Below are 26623 nucleotides of genomic sequence, written 5' to 3'. Positions count from 1 at the left end.
ACAGGAAATCTATTGTTCTTTACACTTCCACACTTTCATTCAGTGCGTTTTCAGAGGGTCTCCATGGTTTCGTGGAAGTGAGAGGTACGGACTGACGCACATGATGAGGCCCAAGCTATTTTTCCTGACGCATGCTCTTGACTCAGAGGCATGGTAGAGACAATCAGCTTCCCACTCCTACGCCCACTCACGCAGAGCGAACATTCACTCAGCCCACACTCGCTCATTATACCAGGTACTGCATGATGATACCCTATAAGGCCTTTCCTGCCTCTCTCTCAGCTTTCCTCTTAGCCTATGCTATTCACCCAACTGGCGCAATTTTCTCCGCTGTTGCTGAGGGACTACAAATCCTCCGCGCTTTAAGCTCCGCCTCCGCGGCTCTGCTCGCGTTATAGTTCCGGTCAAGTTTACTCAGTTTGGTTCCTTTTCATTGACGCTGTCCAATACAACAGCGACCCACCTACTCTCCCCCAGAGGTCAACGCATCCCCGCATATCCAAAAATATCCCCCCTCCGGTCCACTCTCCGATTGGCCACCGCCACTGCCTGCGTTGAACGAGCCTCATCTCGCGCTCTCCGTCTCTTCTTCCTGTCCTTCTGCGCGCAGCGGCCTTTCAGCGCTGAAGAGGAACGAAAATAGACGCGGAGGAAGAAAACAAGGGGGAGAGAGAGAGAGAGGGATGGAGGGTGTACAAGGTTTTTGAAGGTACACGAGGGCTTTAGGTGCGCTTTCCACCCACTCCTCCAATCAGTTCGCCGCGCTTTCCTTTCATCCTCCCTCTCTCACACATCTGTGCGCGCTCATTCATTAGTCCTCTCTCTCTCTCCCCTCCTTTCTCCATCTTCTTCTTTTGACTCATCCTCCTCGCCCCTCGCGCCCATCCATCGCTCCTCCGCTCCCTTCACTTTTTCCTTCCGTCCCTCTGATCATCCTCCAGCCCCAAAACTCACGAACAGACCCGTGTCCACTTACATAGTAATGTAAAGGCGAAGGATAGCCGCTCCAAGCCGTACATCGCCATAAACACAACCTCCCACGTGTTTTATTCGAGAGCAGATGAACAAATGTCGTGCCAGCGCGGTATCAGTGGAATAGTGAGGCAAAACCACAAACGGTGTTCATAAAATCATGTAATTAATCGAAATTAAAACACCTTGTTATGGCTATTCTGTAAATAGCCATAGGCTTTAAATGCATATGGTCTGCCTTAAGTATTTGTGATTGAAATGCCAACAGCGGCGCGCTACATCCAGGCCTGACTCCAGATCGACATCTAGTGGTGAACAATCTGAACTGCACATTTGCAGCGCGCTTACAATATAGTTACAGGCTTAACGCTCAGATGCCCAACTACAGTGCCCCCTGTCTTTAGGGACTGGTCATGCGAGACCACAAGTTTTTCGACGCCAGCTGCACTCCCAACAATGATAAATAATAAAATAAGTATGACTATTAAAACACATACTTTAATCAATACTGAATTCATGATTTTGTAATAATTTTTATCCATCATTGTTCTTTCACTACATTACCCAGAATGCATTACGCATGTAGTTTTTGGGGATTACCTATAGCGCTCAACAAATCCTGGCGGCGAGCCTAATAAACATACCTGCGTTTTGGCCTATTCGTGTGTCGCTTTAAGAAGCTCATTAGATGGATCAGGGGGGCTGCGAGTGGGTAAAATACTAATATGTGAAGGGCAGTGGTCTCCAGGACCAAACCAGCCATTAGGGGTGTACTTTGTGTACTTCTGGCGCCGGTCCCAAGCCCGGATAAATGGTGAGGGCTGCGTCAGGAAGGGCATCCGGAAATTGGACTACTGTAGGTCGAAGACCATCAGAGAGGAGAGGAGGAAGGCGGGTTAGATGGCAGCGAGAGAGAAGGAAAGGCAGGAGTGTGGAGGTTAGAGTAGGGACTCTGAACATAGGGACAATGACTGGTAAAGGCAGAGAGCTTGCAGACATGATGGAGAGAAGGAAGGTAGATATTCTGTGTGTTCAGGAGACCAGATGGAAAGGAAGCAAGGCCAGGAACATTGGAGGTGGATTCAAACTGTTCTATCATGGTGTAGAGAGGAAGAGAAATGGAGTAGGGATAATCCTAAAGGAACAGCTTGGGAAAAGTGTTCTGGATGTAAAGAGAGTGTCAGACAGGATCATGAGCCTGAAGTTGGAGGTTGATGATGTGATTTTGAATGTGGTCAGTTCATATGCACCACAGGAAGGAATTTTGGAGAAAGATGGATGAAGTGGTAGATGGTGTCCCTAGAGAGGAGAGATTGGTGATTGGTGCAGACTTCAATGGACATGTTGGTGAAGGAAACAGAGGGGATGAAGAGGTGCTGGGTATGTATGGTGTGAAAGACAGAAATGCGGAGGGTCAGATGGTTGTAGATTTTGCAAAGAGAATGGAAATGGCTGTGGTGAACACGTATTTTCAGAAGAGGGAAGAACACAGGGTGACATACAAGAGTGGAGAGAGGTGCATATAGGTGGATTATATCCTTAGCAGGAGATGCCACCTAAAGGAGATTGGAGATTGTAAAGTGGTGCCAGGGGAAAGTGTAGCATAGGGTGGTTGTCTGTAGAATGAGATTAGAAACAAAGAAGAGGAAGAGAGTGAAGACAGAGCCAAAGATTAGATGGTGGAAGCTGCAGGAGGAGGATAGTTGCAGGCAGTTCAGGGAAAAATTGCAACAGGCCCTTGGGGGCAGTGAGGAGCTACCTGAGGACTGGGAAACTACAGCTAAGGTGGTGAGAGAAACTGGCAAGAATGTGTTGGGTGTTTCGTCTGGTCAGAGGAAAGAAGACAAGGAAAGTTGGTGGTGGAATGAGGAAGTCCAGGAGAGTATTCAGAAGAAGAAGGCAGCTAAGAAAAAGTGGGATAATCAGAGGGATGAAGGAAGTAGGCAGGAGTACAGTGAGGCTAGTCGCATAGCGAAAAGAATGGTGGCAAAGGCAAAGGCTCAGGCCTATGATGAGCTGTATGAGAGGCTGGACAGTAAAGAAGGAGTAAAGGACTTGTATCGTTTGGCTAAACAGAGAGATAGAGCTGGAAAGGATGTACAGCAGGTTAGGCTGATAAAGGATAGAGAGGAAAATGTACTAGTGAGTGAACAGAGAGTGTTGAGTAGATGGAAAGAGTACTTTGAAGAACTAATGAATGAGGAAAACGAGGGGAGAACAACGGGGGGAGAGATAGTGGATCAGGAAGTGCAGAGAATTAGTAAGGTGGAAGTGAGGGCAGCTTTAAAAAGGAGGAAGAATGGAAAGGCAGTTGGTCCAGATGACATTCCTGTGGAGGTATGCAGATGTTTAGGAGAGAAGGCAGTGGACTTTTTAACCAGATTGTTTAACAAAATCCTGGAGAGTGAGAGGATGCCTGATGAGGGGAGAAGCAGTGTACTGGTCCCCATTTTTAAGAACAAGGGTGATGTGCAGAGCTGCAATAACTACAGAGGTATAAAGTTGATGAGCCACACCATGAAGGTATGGGAAAGAGTTGTTGAAGCAAGGCTAAGGCGAGAGGTCCAGATCAGTGAGCAGCAGTTAGGTTTCATGCCCAGAAAGAGTACCACAGATGCAATTTTTGCATTGAGAGTGTTGGTAGAGAAGTACAGAGAAGGTCAGAAGGAGCTACATTGTGTATTTGTGGATCTAGAGAAGGCATATCATAGGGTTCCAAGACAGGAACTGTGGTACTGTATGAGGAAGTCAGGTGTAGCTGAAAAGTATGTTAGGGTGGTGCAGGACATGTATGAGGATAGTGAGACAGTGGTGAGGTGTGCAGTTGGAGTGACATGGTTTCAAGGTGAAGGAAGGGTTATAGCAGGGATCAGCTTTGAGCCCCTTCTTGTTGGCAATGGTGATGGACAGGTTAACAGATGAGGTCAGGCAGGAGGCTCCATGGACCATGATGTTTGCAGATGACATTGTAATCTGTGGTGAGAGTAGAGAGCAGGTGGAAGAGAATCTGGAGAGGTGGAGGTTTGCACTGGAGAGGAGAGGAATGAAGGTCAGTAGAGATAAGACGCAATACATGTGTGTGAATGAGAGGGAGGCAGGTGGAAAGGTGAAGATGCAAGGAGTAGAGGTCGTAAAGGTGGATGACTTCAAATATCTTGGGTCAACCATCCAGAGCAATGGACAGATCAAAAAAGAGGTGAAGAAGAGGGTGCAGGCAGGATGGAGTGGGTGGAGATGGATGTGTGACAGAAGGATAGCAGCAAGAGGGAAGGAAGGTTTACAAGACAGTAGTGCGTCCTGCTATGATGTATGGTGTGGAGACTGTGGCTCTGTCTAAAAGACAGGAGGCTGAGCTGGAGGTGGCGGAGATGAAGATGCTGAGATTTTCGTTGGGAGTGACAAGGATGGACAAGATTAGAAATTAGCAGATCAGAGGGACAGTGAAGGTGGAGCAGTTTGGAGATAAAGCCAGAGAGGCCAGGTTGAGATGGTTTGGACATGTGTTGAGGAGGAATAGTGGATATAGTGGTCAAATAATGTTGGAGATGGAGCTGCCGGGTAGAAGGAGAAGAGGTAGACCTCAGAGAAGGTTTATGGATGTAGTGAAGGTGGACATGGAGATGGTTGGTGTAAAAGCAGAGGAGGCAGTGGATAGGACAAGATGAAGGCAGATGATCCGCTGTAGCGACCCCTAAAGGGAGCAGCCAAAAGAAGAAGAAGTGGTCTCCAGGACCAACGTGACCTAACTGGCCTGCAAGGCGCATCACAGTGTAGTTACAGCTGTGTTTAAAGTTCACTGTGTTTACCGCTGCAAGCTGTTTTAGGTCTAAATCTGTTGGTCTAAATTGAATTATAGCCAGATTTACTAGTTAGACTTTAGCTTGTAAGAGTGTAGTAAGCATGTATTGCTTTTCTCGATCATTTTAGAGAGGAAGTGTTTTTACTTGTGTAAACTGAATTATATTTTCATTTAATAATAAGAAATTCACATGTAAAAAGTATTTGACATGTTGAACTTACATGTGATAACTGACTTTTAATAGGGAGAACTGAAACGCTTACGTGTACAGTTTAGTTATACATGTCAAAGTATTGGATTTACAATAGCAATGCACATTACTACACTTTTCTGCCAGATTCGCCAATTTGTCTCATTTTTAGCTGTCTTCATTTCACTTTTGCTGGTATTAATGTGGGTTATATATGAGTCCACTGCAGACTGAAACATTAACAGCTAAACGGTTGGCCGTGTTTTAGGCGAGGTTTACCTCACGTCTTCATCACAGCCCAACTGTGGTGAAGTTGGTCTGCGGATCCGCTAGATGGCAGCAGAAACCTCCCAGACGGAGCTTTCAACATGGCGGCGGCCGTGGCTGAAACATAAACGCAGCGAGAGGTCAACATTCATCCTGCTTTTCTCTCACTGAGGAAAACTTCCAATCGGAAGGTTTGAAATCTCACCGCCAATCAGACATATCAGGTATAGTGTACTCTCGGAGAACAGTGTAAATAATGCTGCGTATAGCTCTCGCTAACCCTGTTGTTTATTAGCTGATATGCTAACATTGTGACCACGTTAGTCCGTTTTCTCTCTCCTGGCTCCCCAAAGTCCTGGGATTTCCAACAAGTGGATACAGTATGAGTGGTTCATGTAATGTAATGTAACTCGTGTTTGCTTTGTTTACAGTGTGCAGTTATCATGGCTTTTCTTTCGCATTTGAGGCCGATGCTGTCGTCAGTCTTGCAAGGTGAGTCAATAAGTTATACTGCATCTAACTAACGTACATACTGGACACTGTATACCAGCTTATTATATTCAAATAATAAATATTAAAGACGCGAGAAGACTTTGTCAAGTTCCCACAGTGCCCAGTTTTCTTTTCCATGCCCAGTTTTCTTTTCCATGCTTAATGTATTTTATAATGTATTACATGGTTAATTTTTTGTTGGGGAGAAGTACAGTCAAATAAAATACATTTCCCTCACTCTTCCAGCATCTCAATCTTCATTTCCCTGGTCTGGATCAGTTTTTGCCAGCTTTAGCAGAACCATGGCTACACTCAATCAGATGCACCGCCGAGGTAAACTTCCCCCACCCCTCAAAAAGGTCGGCGCCACTTTCGGCAGGCCACAGCTGAAGGCTGTCGTCCTGAAGACCATAATCAGAAAGCCCAAAAAGCCCAACTCAGCCAACCGCAAGTGTGCACGAGTCCGCCTTTCCAATGGCAAGGAGGCTGTGGCGTTCATACCTGGGGAGGGGCATAACCTTCAGGAGCACCATGTAGTGCTAGTTGAAGGAGGGAGAACACAAGACTTGCCAGGTGTCAAACTCACAGTAGTCAGAGGCAAATATGACTGTGCCCATGTAATTAAGAAGAAACAGTGAATTCTGTTGTTTGTTACTGGAACTCACATTGAAAACCTACAGTTGAGTGCTTTGTTTGCTGAGGTTTATTTCAGAATCCTTGTTTTTTTTTTTTAATTAAAATGACATCCCCATGCTTTGGGAATGTTATTTGAAGTGTATGGCTATTCTTGATCTTGGCTTCACAGTTGCAACAAAAATAAACCTGTTATTGACCCAAACACTTGGAGCATGTGGAGGAACCGCTGTGGCTGTAGAGGCTAGTGTGATGGTTTAAATGGTTTACTGTATATATAGCCTCCTTCAGGAGATATGTGGAACAGAAGGGCTCTCCAAGCTGTTTTATGAAGGAAACTACAACTTAAATAAAGACTCTGCTGCAGAGCCTTCTCCCCAGTCTGCTTATGTTGAATAGGTGGGAGCTCAAGTGCACCACCTGGTGCTCATGAGATCATTTGCAGTCTGAATGGCAGTTTTAACGTTTACAAAATTGATGCAGCACATCTCTGTGTCTGTTTCCAGGTGAGGATTAAGCCTGGTCCTAGACTACATTTAATGTTCAATGGGGAACATGTCTTTAGAGTGTGGTGTAGTTCAAGATTGAATCCCTGCACTGGAGACCAACCCCATTAATCTTGCCTATTTGCATGACAGTACTCATGTCTGAGTAATATTTTGTTACTTACAAAAAAAAAAGTTAATTACGTTAAGTACACAGAGATTGTGTATTTAATTATTTTTATTTTTTTGTAATTTTAGAGAGTAGTGCATGACTGCTATTGCTGTTTAAAATTTTGCATTATTTTTCATCAACTCTGAAGTATGCATAAATGAAATAAGTTTAACAAATATCCTGCTTTGATTTGATTAACCCACTCCCCTCTAAAAGAATTTTAATTTTGTCACAATTTTAAAGGTGAGTGACTTTGAGTATATAACTGCAAGTTTAGAAATGTTATGCAAGTGTAAAACAAGTGATGCCTTTGTTATTCACTACCATATACCACATTATTGTCTCTCTGCATCAAAGAATATGTACCAAAAATGGTGAGACAATGCTTTTAATATAACCTTTTGTATTCTGGTATCTATCTTCTGGCTCCACTATTTATGATGGGTATTCCTGAGATCCAGTGATTTTGAAAAAAATTTAATCACTTCTGCAGATACAGTATGTACTGTTTTTTTCCAGTTTTCTGAAGTACTTTCGTTTGTTCCTGGAACACACCCAGCCTCCTTTTAGTTCTGAATAATATGGCACAAGCCTAAACATAAATATAATTAGTATCTAGGACACTTTACATCAGCTTCTTACTTGGGCAAGTCAACAGACATAAACTAAGAACATATTGTACTTGGACATTTTTCTAAAGAGACTTTAACCACCCACTGGCCTTGCAGGATGATTTCCCAGCCGCTTTCTTTTTCTTTAGTCAAAAGTAGCATTCCTCTGAACACAGCCCAGGCTTTTTGTCTAGGTAGTGGCATTTGGCCAAACTATGTGAAGGATGCGGACTTTCAGGAGCATCAAGCACTGTAGGACTGACTGCATAGATGCATTACATGCCCAATCGTTTTTAGACAACTGCTTATACGTGTGGAATGTAATGAAATCAGGGCTATGAATAGGGAGCTTGTCCCCTCTTTAATGCAGTGAAAGCCTCTATTCTTCTAGGAAGGCATTACACTAGATGTTGGAACATTGCAGTGAGAATTGGATTGCATTCAGCCATAGGAGCATTAGTGAGGTCATGTACTGATGTTGGATGATTAATTCTGGATCACAAATGACACTCTAACTTAACCCTTAATCTACTGAGTGGTGCGTTATCACCCTAGAGAGCCAAACTGATCATTACTACCAGTACTAATCTTCTATCATGGGTCTAAATTAGGAGTGTAAAAAATATGATGAATATGGAGAATATTGCACCAAGTGGTGCAATATTGACAATAAAAACAATACGTTTGTTTGTAAATAGTCAATATGTATATTTGGGGTGGGGAATGAGCCCATAATTCATTTAATATTATTATTATGGATTCTAACCTTTTTTATTTTAAACAGATTTTTCACTTTTCCCTCAGATTCTTAGTAAAACTGATTACAGTGATCACATCAACTCAACATTTTGACAGGTGAAACATTAGCCAAAGTCTCACCGACATGTAGTCTGTAAACAGTATAAACTGCATCATTCTCCACATTTTATCATGTTTGCTTAAGCTTTGTATGGCATCTCTGACAAAAGACATCTCGTTGGACTCGTTGCTTAAGTATTTCTCAACTTCCCGAATAGACAGCTTAGTATTTCCAATGGGTTCTTCAGTAGGAAACACTACCACATACAAACACTTCTGACCTTCCAATGTATGTCCTTTGGCTTCTGGGCAAACTGTCATCCCTCACTGTCACGGTCATAAGATGTGTCACAACTTCATTGAGACATTCATGGTCATCCAATTTAAATGCAAGGCCCATACATATGAGTACATATGCACTGACCTGCAAGTGGAGAATGTGCTGAAATGTATGTGACTTATCTGACATTTAAACCATGACTTGCCTAAAAACCATGTTCTGCAAAAGACAAAGAAAAATACTGAAGCTTCTATATTAAGAAAAGTCTTTATTGTCTTGAAAATGACATAGGCTCATGCATGCCATAGTTAAAGAAACTTGTGTTTCTATATAGAATAGCAGTGTACACTAACAGTGCACCCTTCAGAATTTCACTTGAAGGTGAATACCTCTCTATGTATTAAGTAGTCAAACACCATACGTGAAGTAACATACTGGGAATTTTGGAAGCAAGCACGAATAAAAGCAGTTATCCAAAAACCAGACTGTTAGTGCTGTCTGAACTGCAATATAACTAGCTTATCCCTTCCTGAAATACATGAGCTATAGAGCTATACTGAACACCAGTTTATTTCTCTTTCCAATTAGCTAGCGATTTACACTGCTGTTGATGAGCATATTCCTGATCTGCTAAAGACTAAGTGACAGAAAACCAAGAAGGAGGAAAAAGGCTGCAACAGAACAAGTTTTAAAGGAGTAGAATGTAGATTATTTTGCAAATGTCTAGAACTGGAGCTGAAAAAAAAAAGGCAGCGTCCTTCTTTCTCCTGTCATTAGCTCACTCATACATGCATGACTGGATATGTCAGTGTTGGGTACATAGCCTTGACTTCCATGCACTTCAAAATGCTTAACAACACTGTGGCAATTAGATTACACATATGATAAGATGCCTACAGATCAGAGGAAGCATCTGTGCTAGGCTCTGGCCTCAAAGATGTATGGTAAAATCAAGTATGGTGGAAACTGGCAAGATGACTGAAGTTGACATTTTAAAATTCTGCAAAGATATGCAACATATCAACACAGTAAGAAAATAAGCAAATGTTGTAGTGGCTGAGCTTGGATGAAAATGTAGCACTTAACATACTGCTTGCTCCATAAGAACGAATCAGGAACACTGCTGAAGATAATTCTTCTTACACTGAAGTCACATCAGCAGTTATACATTCACAGTTACGAAAGCAAATTATGCTAAGGCTATCTAAGGATCCTATGCTACTAAACAGCAGCCAATAATAAATATGAAGCAATCAACAAGGCACAGAGCAATGTCACACAACGATATCCCTTTTCCAATTTAGAGAACATGTTCAGTGCCGTTGGGGCTGAGGAAAAAGTTCATCTAAGCATTGCTGAAGGTTTTCATTCTTTTCAGGATAGTGATTCTCCTTAATCTTCTTTCTGATGTAGCGTGCCGTTTCTTCTCGGGCTTGCATGCTAAGGCTTGTGCTGGAAAGGAAGCTCCTAAGCAAGTCCTGATTGGCCTCCACTGACATGCCCAGGAGAAAACGCAGGAAGATGTCATAGTTAGCATTTTTGGCATGCAGTGCTTTGTCTATAGCACTTTTATGCAGCTCTACCAGAGAGCCCTCCTTTGAACTCGAGAACATTTTGAACTTGTGACCTTCTACAACGTTCTTTCCATTGTTCTTGAAAGAAAGGAAAACATAAAGAGCAGCTATGTATTCCTGCATAGTCGGATGAATAAAGCAGTCTACTTTCTCTTGATACATCACAAACTTCTCTCTGTAGAACTGAGTGCAGAGGCCTGCAATAACCACAGCATCTCGGACGTGCAAACCACATTCTGTCCAGTGCTCTTTCTCGATCCTGAACACATTCTTCTCCAATAACTGGAAGGCCATCTTCCCAAGTTTCATGAGGAAATCCTGGTCACTAAGAACAGACTCTTCTTTCGTGCTGTTTTGCAGTCTCTGGCTGCGCATGCCAATGTGCATCAGCAGCAGGTTGGTGTAGAAATGAGTAATTGCCTTGGGGAGCTCTGTCCCTGCTGGCAGGTTTTGGAGATCTCTCTGAAGCACATTGTGCACCACCCAGCAGAACTGTGGCATGTGGCACATCAAGTAGAGCGTCTTGCAGGACTTGATATAAGCAATAACTCTCTCTGCAAGCTCTTTGTTTGTGATTACCTTCCTGAAATAGGCTTCCCTCTGTTCATTTGTAAAGCCACGAACCTCATGTAACTGGTGGATGCTTTCTGCAGGAATGAGATTGATTGACACAGGTCGTGTGGTGACCCAAACATAGGCAGAGTACATCAGATTTCCCCTTATCAGATTGGTGATTAAAATTTTTAGTGTCGTTGGTTCATTGAGATCACACCAGTATGCAGTTCTGCGAAAGTCGATGGGAACCGCGCAGTCATCCAGGCCATCACAGATGAACATCACACGGCAGTCGTCGAAGTCAAGAGTATCCACTTCCTTCATTTCTGGGTAGAGCCTGCAGATTAAATCCATGAAGCCTATTTTGTCATCCGCCATCTGGTTCAACTCCTTGAATGGCAAAGGGATTAGAAAGAACACATCATGGTGTCCTTTCCCCTCTACCCAGTCTAGAATAAACCTCTGAACTACAGATGATTTCCCAATCCCTGGACTACCTTTAGTTAACAATGTCCTTACATGCCTTGACTTCACAACCTCAGGGCTGAAGATGTCCTTGCAAGAAACCACCTCTTTCGTGCCACGGCCACACTCCTGGAGCTCCTCTATCTGTCTATACTCATGCTCACTGTTTATTGCAGCATTTGCACCATCTGTAATGTGGATGTCCGTGTAAACAGAGTCAAAAAGGGTCTGTTGTCCTTGCTGGGCCAGGCTTTCATAAATGTTCTCGTATTTCCTTTTCAGAGTCAATTTCAACTCATAACGGACTTCATCTAGATAGGAGAAAGAGAAGAACAATTAAGCATTTATATTCTATAAGTAACATTAACAGACTAGTACATTATTTGACACTTACTTCTTTTACACAGCCCTTGCAGGTAGTCAGCCACCTTCTTTAAGTTCATTTCTCTCAGGACTATGTGTGTGATCTTCAAAGACACTTCAATGTCACAGATCTCTAGCATTTTATCTACAACATCAACTATATCCAAGCCATCTAGTGGATCTCGAAAGCACTCTGGGTAGCGCTTCCACAAATTGTGTTTGAAGCTTTTCAACTCATCTGCAGTAAGTTTCTGCAGGCAGCTTTGGAGGGCCTAAAAATGAACACAATTCATGTAGCTGGCAAGACATGAAGCATATTAATGCAAGAAACTCTCAAGGCAAATGTTATGCAAACATCTAAGCACAGTGTGTTGGACTGTGTCAGCAGAATTAAACATTTTATCTATTCTTAAGAACTGATTTATCCAGCTACTGGGAAACAGATTTGTCAGAAAACAGGTGGGGAACCTCATGCACCATTACAACAAAGCAAAAAACACAATTAAATTTTTCTTACCTTGAAAGCAAACTCAACAGTAAGTGCAGGGTGTCTCTTCTCATTAGGATCTTTTTGTAACTCTGGTTTTGGGAGAGGAGGAGCAGCACTTGGTTGGCTGCAAGATTTTTTCCGTGACCTATATTTTAAAAAATTTAATCAGACAGACAGTTTCATATAGCGGAGTTTTGTGAGCATGACAAACTGGATACACAAAAGGTGACACCATCACTGACTTTCGTTCAGGCTTGCTCTCGCCTTCCACTCCCTCATCACTGCACAATGAGAAGCTACTTGATGCTGAAGAGTTCGCTCTCTCCAGGTGGACCCTGAAGAAAAATGTTTCAAAGGTTTTCAAAAGCTTGAAAAATTAAACTGAAAAAACACTGAAGGCATCTGAGAATTATGGTAGAAAGTCCATAAGCTTTTCTTCTCTCCTGAAATGTTAGTCATGCATTCAACATTTGTGCCTAGCACATGCTGCATATCTTGCAAATAGAAATAGTTGCATGATAGACTAGCTACAACACTGGGCAAATGACTCACTGTGTAACACCATGTGGAGCTTCTTCATCAGCCTCTGTTTCTGACATGCTGAAGGACCAGCCATCACTGTGCATTGACACGTAACTTGGGGCAGGTGATGCAGCTCTTTCTACATCATACCTGAGGAAAATATTTATGATAAGGGGAAGAAAATATGAGGCACACTTGATACCCAGGGTATGGTTACAAACTCTGTTGTCTATTATTAATTGTTTAAACCCCAAAGACCAATTCCTCACTTTCATAACTATACAGTTTACAGATAAAGTTAGCATTTACTGAGCAATTCATACTAGTTACTAAATAAGTCTTAGAATAAGTACTTCAGTAATAATCATAGTACTGAATCAAGAGTTGCCTAATGTGTTTTAAGAATGCAAAATTCAAGATCAGTGTTTCCCAGCTCCTGTCTTGTACACTGGACAAAATAATGCATTGATTTTACAGCAATAAGAGAAATGTGAGCCAATACTAATATCCAATATTCTTCATCTACGTATCTGCTAATGCTGATTCCAATGCTGATATTTCAACAGGCTAACAAACGCAGCCAAATTAATAGAAGGCTGACAGCTTAAGTCCGTTATCCAGCATTGGTTAAACATTCTGCTCCTCCGATGTACAATAAATATATCATCAAATATGGTTTAAAATATTAGAGAAATTTCAACATCTGCAGATACCAATGCTGTTTCTTTATCATTGTGCAATCCCCAATAAATTATATCACATCAGGGCAATTATTGCCAGGGGTAAGTGCCCCACAAGACAAAACTGCGTGGGTGTAATTTATTATTTAATGTGGAATCGAATGAAGTGAAATCAATGCATGCAATTCTCAGTGTAGTATCACCTTTGCTTTCCCACCTTTATTCCTTAGTTATTACTACATAAAAAATGATATTTAAATACAATAAATAATAATGATTCTACTACCTTTATGTATATGTATGTATAATGTCTACATAATGTCTATTCATAATTATTCCTTATTGTAAGGCCTTTTTGGGATGATCTGTTTGAGCAGGAAAACACAAAGCTGCGCAGTGTGGTCTACCGATGGCCAGTCCTGGTGACCCAACACTTCGCATGTGCTTTGTCTCATCAAGCTCATCTGATTCAACTCATCAACTAATTAAATGCCTCATTTACTGCGCCCGGTAACAAAAGTGTGCAGAATGCAGGGTCACCAGTACTGGGATTCGGGAATCCTGGTCTACAGGACTGTAGCTGGGACATTGCTGCCGGTTTCCTGGTTTGACCAGCAGGTGTCATATTTGCGTGTCCAGTAAAACCATTTCCACTTACGCACTGGTATTAGACCTTTCTTGCTGCAGGTAATCATGATTTCACTCACCGTGCATGGGAATACGTTTACCTGTCTGCTGTTGGTTCCCAGTGTCTCAGATCAAGAGACAGTCTCCTTTCTGGAATAACATCCTCCACGTCCCCGTCCTCGCTGCCGAAAGCGGAAGCACCGTGTCCAAACGGCAGGCTGTTGTCGGATCCAGTCTCCATCCCCGATTATTAGCCTTCCTTCCTGCTGTCGTGTGTTAGTGCTTTGGTGAATAAGAAATGCGACAAACCCAAACAATGTCAGAATACTCGGTTTTCTGCAGAAACCAGCTGCAACTCGCCACCACCACAGCGACCAGATTCCTTGTAGTTTTCACTTCCGCTTCAACTGTGTTTCTAATTTTCCGTTCCACCTTAAATGGTACTGCAGTTACACTCTGGCGCTGCACCGCTTAAGGTGGAACGGGCAAATCGAAGCAGAAGCTGGCGAATAGGTAGCTAACTCCAGTTTCTTCTCGAGCGAACGCCATGGCACGAACAGCACACAGACACACATGTATACACGTTATAGTGTAAACCGTCGCACAAAAACGTGTTTAACGCGCGTCTTTGATATGCAGGTTTTAGAAGTATGAATTTACTTACTTTTTAAATGTTTAGTCCTTCATGAGGCGGACGGTAGCTAAAGAGCTCGTTGTCAAAACGCCGAGCTACTGAAGTCCAATAACTTCACTTTGTTTTGAGATTTTCCACCAAGACGTTAATCCTGCTGCTCCAGGAGCGCTCAGTCTTCATCTTAGCCAGACATGGACATTAGGTTTAAGACTATATGAGCAAGACAGAGTTAATGGAACTGTGGTAAAACATTTCAAAACACCAACATCGATTGGACCTAAATGATCCGCAGTCTAGGCCGCAAACTTTACTTTCGTTTCTGTGCGTTTCTATTTCCTGTTTCTCTTAAAGAGACCCCGGTGAAATAAGACGGCAGCGCAGTACAGCGTTTAGCGACCACATCTAGCTTAAAGTTTCTCAGTAAGCAGCGAACTGACCTGAGCTCTGTCTAGTGCTCCTCTTCTTTAACACTGACTTTCTGTTTGCATTGCACTGAACGAGGGAAAGTTAATTGGCACTAGGTCAATGCAGACGTTTTGTAAATCGATATAGAAATAGTTAAATACAGAAGTCTTTAAAATGTGTTTTATAACATTACATCATATATTTGTTACTAAAACATGAATAAATAAATAAGAATTTCATTTAAAGCTGTAAATTATTTATTTTATAATGAATTAATATCAGTTTAATGTAAGTGTGACGTTGCATTTGAATTTTTTAAGGTATGATAGGTGTCACTAATGTACAGATGGGGTCACTAATGTGCATCATTAGTGATTGCTTGTTTGGTCATGCATTGTAAGCTAAATTTCTCAGCGTGTGCTCCTCTTTTGCTGGAACTTTGCTGTGAGGATTTGCTTGTATTCCATCACAACAGCACTAGTGAGGCCAAGTATCTGATCATATCTGTAGAAGAACCCAAAGATGAATACTAAGCTGTTAGTGTTTTAAAGGGCCATTTCTTACCTCTTCTTGTACTTATTTTTCCCCTGAGGTCTGCTTGCAATGGGTTATATATATACCAAACCCAGTCATAATTTCTTTTACATGATCATTTTTCAACCTCTCTTTATATGTATGTAATGATGTAAATTGTGTAAATGAGCTCTGTTCCAATAGGTTGCCTTATGTTGTGCCTCACTGGACTTTACTTATAATACTTCAGTGTCAATGGGTGGGGCTAAACTGCTGTGGGCTTTTGTGAGATCACAAAGCAATACATGTAAAAAGAGGCTTTTGCAGCCTAGTCTCTCTCTCTCTCTCTCTCTCTCTCTCTCTCTCTCTCTCTCTCTCTCTATATATATATATATATATATATATATATATATATATATATATATAGTGAACGTGGACATGACGAGTCTGAATCACTTTCAGCTCTGCCTTTAGAGAGCCAAGGGTGAATGATGAAAAACTGATTAGGGCCACAGATCTTGAACCTGTCCCCCAGCCTCTTTTCAGTGTTCCCAGGCCAGTAAGAATAAAAACATCTGTTGGCAAAACAGACCTTTCTTAACCTCTCACAACAGTGAATATCCCACATATGTGCTTCTGGTGCAAAGCCCAGCACCCCTTGCTGAAGTGGAGAACTGAATGTGAATAAGTGTTTCTTTCAGAAGCAACATTTAATATTTAACAAGTAGACTTACTGGGCTTTTTAATTCATTGTTAATGGAAATATGTAAATTTAAATTCATCAGAGCAAATGTTTGAATGTGGATCATCACCCAGATTTCCCCATTTGTTTTGTATGAGTGTGCATTTTGCAATAAAGAAAAACACTGATGCAATGTAAATGACACATATCCAGGACCAAGGTACAAAATACAAGGGGTCTCAGGGGGTCCAGGACTTCTGAATTAACCAATTGGACCCCCTGAATATCTCAAAGTCAATATTCTGAGGGTCCCTGAAAATAAACTTATCGTGACATTTGGGAAGATTAGTTGCTCAAATACAAATTCAGACAAATTGTTTGCCATTGTTTAGCTGCTTCTCCCACAATCAGTGAGCTTCTCTTTATTTGGTATTCTTAACAAACTAGATACGCAGCACTTGTCTGCCTCAGGGTGATGCTGTAGGAAATTGGTTCATCCAGTTCTTCATAGCCTAGCAACTGTGACTATGCCGAGGATACCTTGAAAACTTTACAATATGCCATAGCAAATATTTCCCCCAAGAGACTTATGGAAGATATATGAGAACAAAAGAGATGTGTAGGATCATAATTGATGTGAGCAAGAGTACATTAACAACCTAAATAAAGAGCAGTTCCAAAAGGAGAATTGTTAAAACAAACATTTTGCTGCCATTGAAGCTAGCATCAGATATGTTGAGTGACTCAGCAGCCAGCCCACGCTGGAGTAGCAAACTGACATGGGACCTCTGAATACCAGGGGGCATTTTTCTGTCGAAAACTATCCTAAAACATTCATATAAACTGTACACATATATTTTCTAATGCTTATTTTAGGTTTAAAACTGATCTACGATGATATAATTGTTATGAAATGATGTTTATGGGTACCTTAATAGCCTCACTCCTTTTGACACGTTTTAAAGTGTAGCACACATATTTGTAGATAAGTTGATCGACTGTAGTATGTAATGTATACACACACACACACACACACACACACACTCACCGGCCACTAATCAGCCGATCACATGGCTGCAGATCAATGCATTTAGGCATGTAGTGGTGGTCAAGGCAACTTGCTGAAGTGCAAACCGATCATCAGAATGGGGGAAGAAAGGGGATTTAAGTGACTTTAAACGTGGCATGGTTGTTGGTGCCAGACAGGCTGGTCTGAGTATTTCACAAACTGCTGATCTACTGGGATTTTCATGCACAACCATCTCTAGGATTTACAGAGAATGGCCCGAAAAAGAGAAAATATCCAGTGATATCCAGTTACATAAATGTATATATATGTATGTAGACTGTTTATCAGAAGTTAAGCAGTACTTAAAGCTTTCATGTGGGCACTATGGGTCTGAAAGGATGTGTAGCTGTAAAGAAGCTATTACTGAGAAAATAAAATAGAGATAAAAAATTTGCTGCTGGTGTTCTCAGAAGAAGGTACTGACCACGTCCAGACCTCAGCATCACTGAATGTGTTTGGTTTAATTGGGATTTTGCAGTAGAAAATGCCACTTCTAAGCCTGACTTTTGGAGGTGGAAAATTTCCCTGCAGATTTCTTTGAAAACATGAAAGTAAGTTTCCTGAGAAGAACAGAAGCTGTACTACCGGTGAAGTGTGGACATACTAAAAACGGACATGTGTGTTATTTCTTTTTTCTGTTTTTCACTGAAAAATGAATATGTTGTAATTAATTGCACTTAATTAAATGAACGTGAATGAAATGATCTCTGCCTTAACCGTATAAACCTTAACCGTAAAAAAAACATGAAAGGCTTTTCCAATGTTAGGTCTTGGTTAAGAACAATTTATCAGAACCATCTTTATTTTTCCCATTAATACGTAAAGAACGAACTATTTCAAGTAGGAAGAACTTAAAAAATCATTGTTTCTAAATAAAGTTCATTAAAACTGAAGCCACCATTACCCGAGGCTGTTTGAATGGTTAAATGGGACGACATGGCTCAGTGAGCTGCAGTGATTGGGCCGCTCAGAATTCGCTCAGTGGTCTCCAATGATGAGAGAAGGGGAGTGTCTCCTTTATCCTGAGCTGCTTCGCGCAGATCCAGCACGGAGCTGTCCGCTGAGCGTCTGTCTGAGTGGAGAGAGACTGAGCAGAGCTGCTGTTTACTCCTGACGTAGCGCCTCGCCTCGCGCATCACCGTGGAGGGGATCGCGATGTGAATGAAGCCGAGAAAGAGAGAAGAGGAGAAGGAGGAGGAGAGAATGCGGAGCTCGCGAGGAACCTAGCGGTGATCATGTGGGCGCCCTCAGCGCGAGCAGCCAGGTGAACGTGGGCGCTTTCAGCCAGACACAGGCTGCTCACGCGCCTTTCCCGGGAAGCACGCGATGGACGTGGAAGAAGCTCGTTTAAGTCGCGCGCTGTTTTGCAGCTGAATGTTCGCAGGGAATCTCTTCTTCACGCGCAGCTTTGTTGTTGGGCACTGACCATAAACAGAATAAGAAGGTGAATAAAAAACTTCTACAATGGCTTTGGTCATGGAACCTGTAAGCAAGTGGACAACGAGCCAGGTGGTGGACTGGATGAAAGGTAAAGGGAGTGGGAGATGCTTCAAAATTGAATTAGACCACTGGAGGAATTCGTCTCGTGCTTTGTTGTTTTCTTTGTAGTATAGTGGGTTACATGTGTATTTTTTCACGTATGATCGCGTGCGTGGTCATTGTTGCTGAGAAACAGCAGTTTTCCTGCAGTGGTTGGTGGGGTGGGGGGCACAAAGGTTATCACCTGAGCAGTTACTGCAATGAACGTGTTTTCTGCTGATGGTATTATATGGTCTATCCCAGCTGTCAAAACAATGCCGAGACAGCCTCATGAGGCAGAATCGCCCTAAAAGAGCCTTTAGTGTTATTGTATTAATGAACGGGGGTGGGCGAGTGGTCACGTGCTCCCATCAACCACAATAAGTAGTGACGGGTCACGTGTAGAGTGAGTAATCAGCTGGGCCTCCCTCACAGGCAGGGGCTCTCCTACCCCCCTATAGAAGGGGTTCCCAGGCCTGGTCGTTTTAGTGCTTTTTCCTGTTTAAACAATCCTGACTGAACTCATTTTCTCGCAAACACTTCATAAGCTTCACCCCTCAAACCCTAGCCCTGTTTTTCAGTAACTTCTTCTTCTTCTCGGCTGTAGGAAAACCCATAAACGTATATAGAACCTTTACATTGTGTTCTTTAAACTAAAAGGCTGATCTAATTTGCAAAGATTCTTGAAAGAATCATCCATTGAAAGGCTCTTCAACACCTTAAAATCCCAGGCTTGTTACATACTAAAGCTTATTGTTTAGCAACTACAGGGACTTCAGCAAACTGGCTGAGTTATTCTTGGGTTATATAAGTGTGTAATAAAACCTTGGCTATCTAAGGGGTTAATGAGCTTAAAGTTTTGGCACCTTTGTTTTTAAGAGTAGACGATACATTATTCCATAACTATGAAATGGGAGTGTAAGTAATGTGGTTATGAGAGTGAGGAGCTGAAGTCTGGGCTGCACATACAGGCCTTTGAGGTTTAAAGGATTAAGTACCAGGATTGAGAAACCCTGCCTCATAGTCAAAGTGCTCTCTCTATAGCATTATGGCTGTGAAAAGTCATCCATGTCATTATTTGTTTGTTAGCAGTAAATTAGCGTTTCTAGGCATGTATTATTGCAATTATAAGGCTCCCTAAAGAGTCAGGAGTACAGGGTTCACTTACTTACTGTTGCAAGGGACCCTCTTCACTGTTGGGGGGAAAAAGGCTACTGTCCAGGTTTTGGTCTTTAAATGTACAACCAGTGGATGTATCATTAAATATAAATAATTATATTAAATATTAAATAGTTGTAAGTACACAATTCAAACAAAATGCTTTAAAGGGGTGTCAAGATGGCTTAAATTAATTACAACTGCAACTGAATATAGTACAATTATGTTCCCTAACTAAAGGTACTGAAGACTTATCCTCAAGCATTCCAATCCCAGTGACAGCATTTATACCCTAAGACGTACAGTCTTACATCCATTTTAACTGCTTATTAATGAGCTCTTGACTCTCTAGTTACTCTTTACTGCTACTGCTGGCAGAATGAAGATATAAACTGTAGAGATAAACTGGACAATAAGAGACATAAACTGGACAGTAGTCATTTTATAGCAGAGATTCTCACAAATGGAGTCCTAAAGCTGGACAGCTGTTGCAGCATGATGGTTGTCTTTCTATTCTTTTCCTCTGAGTCATAATTACTACAGTAACAGTGCCTGTTGCTTTCAAGTAATTCACTCCCTGGTGTGAATAAAGTGGATCAATACCTCATTCCTCTCAGAGACGGTTCAGGCATTAAGCAACTCCTGCCATTGTGCAACTGGTGATCCTGTGCTGTGTGTGTGTGTGAATGTGCATGCAAATATACCATACTATGCAAAAGTCAGAGACCAACCTTCGTTTATTTAATTTCCAGTCCAAATGTCCATTAAGTACAAGTCATTCATTTTTTTCTAAAGATATTTTAGGTAGATTTGATATAAGATAATCCACTTGCATAAGCAAATGCAAAGGCAAAGAAAGAAAAGTCAAAATAGCTCAAAATGCATAGAAATTGCAATAACAAAATCATGCCGGACCTGATAGACCGCTGAAACTGTCACCATAAGATAAACAGCGCATAAAGCTTTCATCTTTGAGAGAAAGAAAAATATCAAGCTCCACTCTTGATTCAGATCTGAAAAAATCCACAGGTGTTTCTGCACATCCTTCCACTGTGATAAGGCAATTCAAGACTATGGATCTTAAAGGATGTGTAGCTGTCAAAAAGCTGTTACTGAGTAAAGAAAACAGACAAAATAAAGAAGCAAAAGACAATGAAGTGGCTTGTTTTCCCAGAACTGGCCAGTATTTCGTGTGCCAAGCACAATCCAGACCTCAACGTCATTGAATGTGTTTGGAATTATTTGGATTGTGAGAAGCAAAAAATGGAAGCACCTTCTAAGACATTTACATTGCAGATGTGGGAAAGTATCCCTGCAGACTTCTATGTTAAAATGAAAGCAGATTTCCTCAAAAGAATGAAAGCTGTGATAAAGGTGAAGGGGGGGCACAATAAATATTGAAAAAAGTTATATTTAGCTGCTGAGGCTTTTGTGTAATAGTCTGTTAAAATATATGTCTTTTCTATTTTTTCTGAAAAGCTTAATGGTTGTTTTGGCTGGAAATTAGATCTGTATGGGTGTCTATGTGGTGTGTGCAGTTATATCCTAATACAGGCACTCAGCTATGAGAGAGAGTAAGAGAGATAGAGAGAGAGACAAAGAAGGTCTATTTGCTTCTGTCTGTGCTGTGTCCTAAGCTATGCTTGTGTTAGATTCAGCGTGCAGTGTTTGAGTGGATAAACAGTATGCCGGGTTTTGTTAGGGATTACAGCTTTACTCCATGCCTTAATGTGTTTATTCACTTACTCATGCCTGTGCTGCTCACACACACATGTACAGAGCTGATGTGATGGCCGCCTTCAGATTCCAAGTCATGCTTCTCCTATAGAGGACACCCATATGCAGTGACTCATTAGGCGTGAAGAATCTGCACGCCAGCCTGTTTGCTGCTTCAAATGTTTTCTTTGCTGTACACATAAAACAGAGGCTGAAAACAGTCTCTGGAAAAAAAAAACGGAGGGAAAAACAAAGAGGCATATGTGGAGCTGAACTCAGTCTGTTGGAGAGCAAGTGTATGTGTTCCCATGTTCCCATGTATCCTTATTGATGACTGAGAGAAATCGATTTAGGAAGGCCCCTGACTCTTGTGCACATTGCCCATGCTGATTCTTGGAGTCTGTTGTGCATTCACAGAAGCTGGCTCAAAGTTGCTCAGTGAGTTGCTCTACATTATACATCATGCAACCATGCAATATGCTGTGGCCTGACGTTTTATGTGGGTTAATAAAATATATATATATGTGGTGTCTGACAATTACTGTGTCATCAAGCAATAACTAGGGTGAGTTATGCATTTTCTAGAGCACTTATTCATCATAACCCTCTGCACAACCCTTACCTGATCATTGGCCCACATGTATTATCTCAGAGTAAGAGCACTGACCTAAGATCAGGTCTCATCGGGTCTGATCAGGTCATGGAATTTTATTGTGTTGTGTTAGATAAAAGGCATAAACTGATCCTAGATCAGTATAATTACTCTAAGAAGTTTGATAAATGTGAGCCATTGGCTCTATAATGTGCTTATTTTACTTTGATTTCTGTCAGTGAAACAGTAAACCACTTAAATTTTATTTATAAGAATTGAATTATTAAGAGTTTTTGAAAAATTGGTGGAATTTTCCTTTACTTTACTATTTGCTATAGAACTTTACTACTGGATGTCTGGCGTTTGACATTACTCTCAGGGCCCTGTGGTGAGGCAGGCTGCTGGTAGGCGCTTGGTGCTTCTGGCTGTGAGCCTTATTGTTGGTGGTGTGTATAAGAATTCACAGATACACACTTCACATGCATGCTTGGTCACGTTGCCATACATTCTTACACATGTCCTCAAATGTATGAACGTAGCCTACTATCTCTGACATTTCTGCTTGTTTCAGCCTGAGGCTCGCACATAGTGGTATATATGAAAAGATCCCGTACAGCATGCCCCTGCATACAGTAATCCTAATCCATACTGCATGTGGAGTATGACTTCTGACAGCTGTCTGGGTTTTGCTGCCATGCTTGTTGAGTGCAGCATCTGTTCTTGCATTTTTTGCATTCATTTCTTCAGCCATGCCCAGAGGGTGTGTTTTAAGGCTGCTGTCATGCCTTTAATATCTGAAATGTTTTGTTCCGCAGAGGCAAATACATGCTTGGCATCTTTGGGTGTTTTGCACGGTGCTGTTAGGGTTCATCATCCATTGCAGCAGTAATTCTGATGGTTTTAGCCTGAATGTGAATGGCTTAGAAGGCATGAGAGAGTTTTGACCAGCAACTGCCTATACGCCACCCTGCTCAGCACATTCTGTGCCTGGCTGCATGGACCACAGAATTGGGAGGGGATCACTCAGGCTGTGGCCTATTTTTGAATGTTGATCAAAGTGGTCACTAGTCTATCGTTGTTTAAAATCCTGTAGTTTTGTCATGTCATCATATTGTGACATATTAACCTCTCAAATTCCATGACCTACTATCAGGTCCACATTTTCATTTCTCCCCTCTTATAATTTAAGAATAACTTTTCAATGTTTTTACTGAACATTAAGCTTTAGGATGTAGTAAACCTAGGAATTAAAGTGAAGCTGGTTATATGAAAACAGTAGCCACATGCAGCATAACATTATATCTAAAGTTAAATGTCTTAGTGAAAAATTGCTTATTTTAAGTGTTAGCAGCTTTAAAAAAAACACACACACACAATCGCAATCGACAGATTTTTGCTCCAGACACAGGACCAGGCGAACATGCAGGCAGTTTTTATTTTGATCCTGGCTGGCCTGTGTTCCTCTTGTGTTGTATTTGAATGCGGTTATACCTGTACCAAAATGTAATAGCATATTTATGCATGCTTCTTTGTGATAAATGTCCAGTTGCCTCTTTCTGTATAACTTTTTATTTGATTTATGTTGCATTCACAGTCAACCAACTGTAATTTTTTGTGTTCTTTCTTTAAGAATTTAGAATGGCAGTTTGACCCATTAAATAATGTTATTTATATTCTTATATTGTATATTTGGCTAATAATCTTTGAAAGTACTGAAAATATATAGATGACGGTGGCGTGGTGGGTAGTGCTGTCGCCTCACAGTGAGGAGGGCCTGGGTTCGATTCCCCGGCCGGGCAACCAGGGTCCTCTCTGTGTGGAGTTTGCATGTTCTCCCCGTGTCTGCGTCGGTTTGCTCCCACAGTCCAAAGACATGCAGGCAGGCCAATTGGACATGCTAAATTGCCCCTAGGTGTGAGTGACTGTCTGTGTCTGTCTATCTGCCCTGCGATGGACTGGCGACCTGTCCATCCGCCCGAAGACTGCTGGGATAGGCTCCAGCATCCCCCTGCGACCCTGACGGAGAAGCGGCTTAGAAAATGGATGGATCTGTAAAACCTGAAATAATTTGTTGAAGGTTGAGGTGTCAGGACGGATTTCACAGTAGTTTTTTAAACTACATCATATGTTGTCACATACATGGACTCCAAAATATGTCCGGCTTGATGTTTATGTCTCAAATGCAATATGAAAAATTTCATATTGATGAAGATGTGATGACAATAGAAGATTTTTTCACTTACATCCTCAGAAGAAGTGTCCTGCACCAAGTTTTAACAGAGTTTTATTTGACTACTCTTTCAACTCACACACAATCATCAGATTCATCTGCTCATGGGGGTCCGAAGCACAGTTGATATGTTGATGTTCCTCTTCACTTTGCATGCAATTACATATTTCCACCAGGAGGTCTCCAAATCCCCAAATGTTGCATAGAGCTGCTTTAACTGTACAATTTGGTCCTTCAATCAAATCACCATTAAATGGACAGCAAGATGACAATGTTGGCCTCTATATAATTTTTTCCATCATGCTCTTTTTTAATTGGTCTGTTGCAAACTAACTGAAGGGCAAACCAGTTTTCTCCTGTGACCTTAGAAGAGAGGTGAAGAAGAGGCTAAAGTGATAGAGAGATTGGATATGGAGGCAACGAGGGAGGAAGAGATTAAAAGAGACTGTGATCACTGTATACGGATATACCAACAACAACAGATTCACTTTCATTGTTACCTTATGAAAGTTAAGCCTCGCTGTGACTCATCGCATTTCAGAAAACTCTTATTGTTGTCTGACTTGGCAGTGAGTCTCTTGAGCAGGACCTGCTTCCTGCAGTGAACAGGGAAACAGAGAAATAGTAACAGGCTCAGAGGATTTTGTGCCTCAGATTAGAAAATAGTCCTCACACAGATGAATGTTTGAATGGTAATTAGTGCACCATCAGTGCAGACTGAAATCTCACCGGATGCAGACTTTACTCACTGAAAACGGTGCATGCTGTGCTCTTACGCTGCCTGGCCCCTGTCGTGCCATGATTAGCATGTCTTCATATTAGCATACAGCTTTGTGCTGATGCCCCAAGGGCCTCTTAGGGCCACAGAGCAGCTTCTCTAAAGCAGGAGAGCCCTTGTGACCTTCCCACAATGCTCTTCTCCACCCCGCTGTTGTTTCTTGTGACTCACTCTCCAGAATCCCCCCCACAGAGTGGGGCCCATGGCATTCTGGGTAGAACAAAGACAATACATTTAGGAAAAGCAGCACAGTGGCCTGCAAGTATGGCCATGATTAAATACATGTTTTACTAATCTGTTTTATGATAATAATGATCCGTTGTCCCATGTGCTTTCACTGTGTCCATGTAAAACCTAGTCATTGTGTAACAATAAGCAGTGTGGAACTGCTGATTCCTGCATGTTTCTTTTCATGTGTTTTGTGTATGTATGCTTGCCTCCTGTGCTCTGTCTTGTATGAGTAGTATTTGTTCTACATTTCAAAATACATTTTGATGAATTAATATTATTAATATCTATTGCATTGGGTTATTGGTTAATGGCATCTGGTTATAAATATTTTTATGGCTTGACCTGCAAAAGGACATGACATATAACTGCACTTAAAACTGTATTTGTAACTACAAATATTGCAGATATATTGTACTCTGTGCAATGTTGTATATAGCTTCTTGAAAGCAATTAGATCAAATCAAGTTCTGATACTGTTGACAGTCAAGGTCAGACTACTTGATATCAGTAATATCAGTAATGAAAAAAAAAACAGAAAACATATATTTTAACAGCCGATTACACAGAAGCCTCAACAACGAAATGTAATATTTTTTCAGTATTTAGTGTGTCCCTCTTTTGCTTTTACTACATCTTCCATTCTTTTAGGATAATTGCTTCATCAGGAATGTTTTACCATTCCTCTTTTAATCACTTCTAGGTTCAGTCACAGACTGAAAAATTGAGGTAGATGCTTGACTTGCAAATGATCTTAGTTTTTGTCTATTTCCTGTAACATCTTCTCCACAGCTACACATCCTTTCAGATATAATGTTCAGACAGTGTTTAGTTGTCCTGTCACAGTGGAAGGATGAACAGAAGCTTGGGATTTTTGTTCATATCTGAATCAAAAGTGGAGCCCCATTTTATTCTCTCTCTAAGATGAGAGCTTTAAGTACTGTAATTAGATGGTGACAGTTTTGATGTCAGATCTCTGAATTTTGAATATTTTGAACTTTTCAGTTTTAGGAATTCTTTAATTATTTTCCTTTGACTTTCATTTTCCTTATGCATGTGGATTATCTCACTTCTAATCTCCTCAGAAATATCTCAGTAAATTTATACACCTTGTATATATACCCA

The 26623-nt window shown here is 41.4% G+C and overlaps 3 protein-coding genes across 9 annotated transcripts in view; 2 read left to right on the top strand and 1 right to left on the bottom strand.

Moving 5' to 3' along the window:
- The first annotated feature begins 405 nt into the window (after positions 1-405).
- mrps12 (mitochondrial ribosomal protein S12) lies at positions 406-6721 on the top strand. Of its 3 annotated transcripts, none has more exons than XM_017698587.2 (4): positions 406-709; positions 5230-5419; positions 5660-5720; positions 5967-6721. In XM_017698587.2, exons 3-4 carry the CDS (start codon positions 5672-5674, stop codon positions 6356-6358), a joined length of 441 nt encoding a protein of 146 aa, XP_017554076.1. In that variant the 5' UTR covers positions 406-709; positions 5230-5419; positions 5660-5671; the 3' UTR covers positions 6359-6721. The 3 variants fall into 3 exon arrangements, with proteins under 3 accessions (XP_017554076.1, XP_017554075.1, XP_037401754.1); XM_017698586.2 differs by having other exon boundaries at positions 414-709; positions 5230-5452; XM_037545857.1 differs by having other exon boundaries at positions 414-726; positions 5230-5452.
- A 2231-nt stretch (positions 6722-8952) lies between these two features.
- nlrc3l1 (NLR family, CARD domain containing 3-like 1) lies at positions 8953-14938 on the bottom strand. 2 transcript variants are annotated; one of them, XM_017698585.2, is made up of 7 exons: positions 14640-14938; positions 14077-14257; positions 12699-12818; positions 12389-12481; positions 12174-12291; positions 11688-11928; positions 8953-11604 (listed from the first exon to the last, which is right to left on the bottom strand). In XM_017698585.2, exons 2-7 carry the CDS (start codon positions 14214-14216, stop codon positions 10013-10015), a joined length of 2304 nt encoding a protein of 767 aa, XP_017554074.1. In that variant the 5' UTR covers positions 14217-14257; positions 14640-14938; the 3' UTR covers positions 8953-10012. The 2 variants fall into 2 exon arrangements, with proteins under 2 accessions (XP_017554074.1, XP_017554073.1); XM_017698584.2 differs by lacking the exon at positions 14640-14938 and having other exon boundaries at positions 12699-14220.
- A 3358-nt stretch (positions 14939-18296) lies between these two features.
- cnksr2b (connector enhancer of kinase suppressor of Ras 2b) overlaps positions 18297-26623 on the top strand; it is a 50035-nt gene continuing 41708 nt past the window's right edge. For all 4 annotated transcript variants that reach the window (XM_017698583.2, XM_017698581.2, XM_017698582.2 and 1 more), the window contains exon 1: positions 18297-18806. In XM_017698583.2, coding sequence (XP_017554072.1) covers positions 18743-18806 — 64 coding nt within the window. In that variant the 5' untranslated portion in view covers positions 18297-18742. The remainder of the gene's footprint in view (positions 18807-26623) is intronic.

The sequence above is a fragment of the Pygocentrus nattereri genome, chromosome 16 (genome assembly GCF_015220715.1).
Source record: "Pygocentrus nattereri isolate fPygNat1 chromosome 16, fPygNat1.pri, whole genome shotgun sequence".
NCBI lineage: Eukaryota > Metazoa > Chordata > Actinopteri > Characiformes > Serrasalmidae > Pygocentrus > Pygocentrus nattereri.
Note: the sequence above shows the minus strand (reverse complement) of the source record. Positions and strands in the feature narration are given on the sequence as shown.

Excerpts from the sequence above, each read along its gene's own strand:
- mrps12 (XM_017698587.2), top strand. The coding sequence starts at position 5,672 with ATGGCTTTTCTTTCGCATTTGAGGCCGATGCTGTCGTCAGTCTTGCAA. Across the intron at positions 5,721-5,966 it reads GCTGTCGTCAGTCTTGCAAG|CATCTCAATCTTCATTTCCC; the intron begins GTGAGTCAATAA and ends TCACTCTTCCAG.
- nlrc3l1 (XM_017698584.2), bottom strand. The coding sequence starts at position 12,973 with ATGCTAACTTTATCTGTAAACTGTATAGTTATGAAAGTGAGGAATTGG. Across the intron at positions 11,929-12,173 it reads CTGTTGAGTTTGCTTTCAAG|GCCCTCCAAAGCTGCCTGCA; the intron begins GTAAGAAAAATT and ends GTTCATTTTTAG. Across the intron at positions 11,605-11,687 it reads GCAAGGGCTGTGTAAAAGAA|ATGAAGTCCGTTATGAGTTG; the intron begins GTAAGTGTCAAA and ends TCTCCTATCTAG.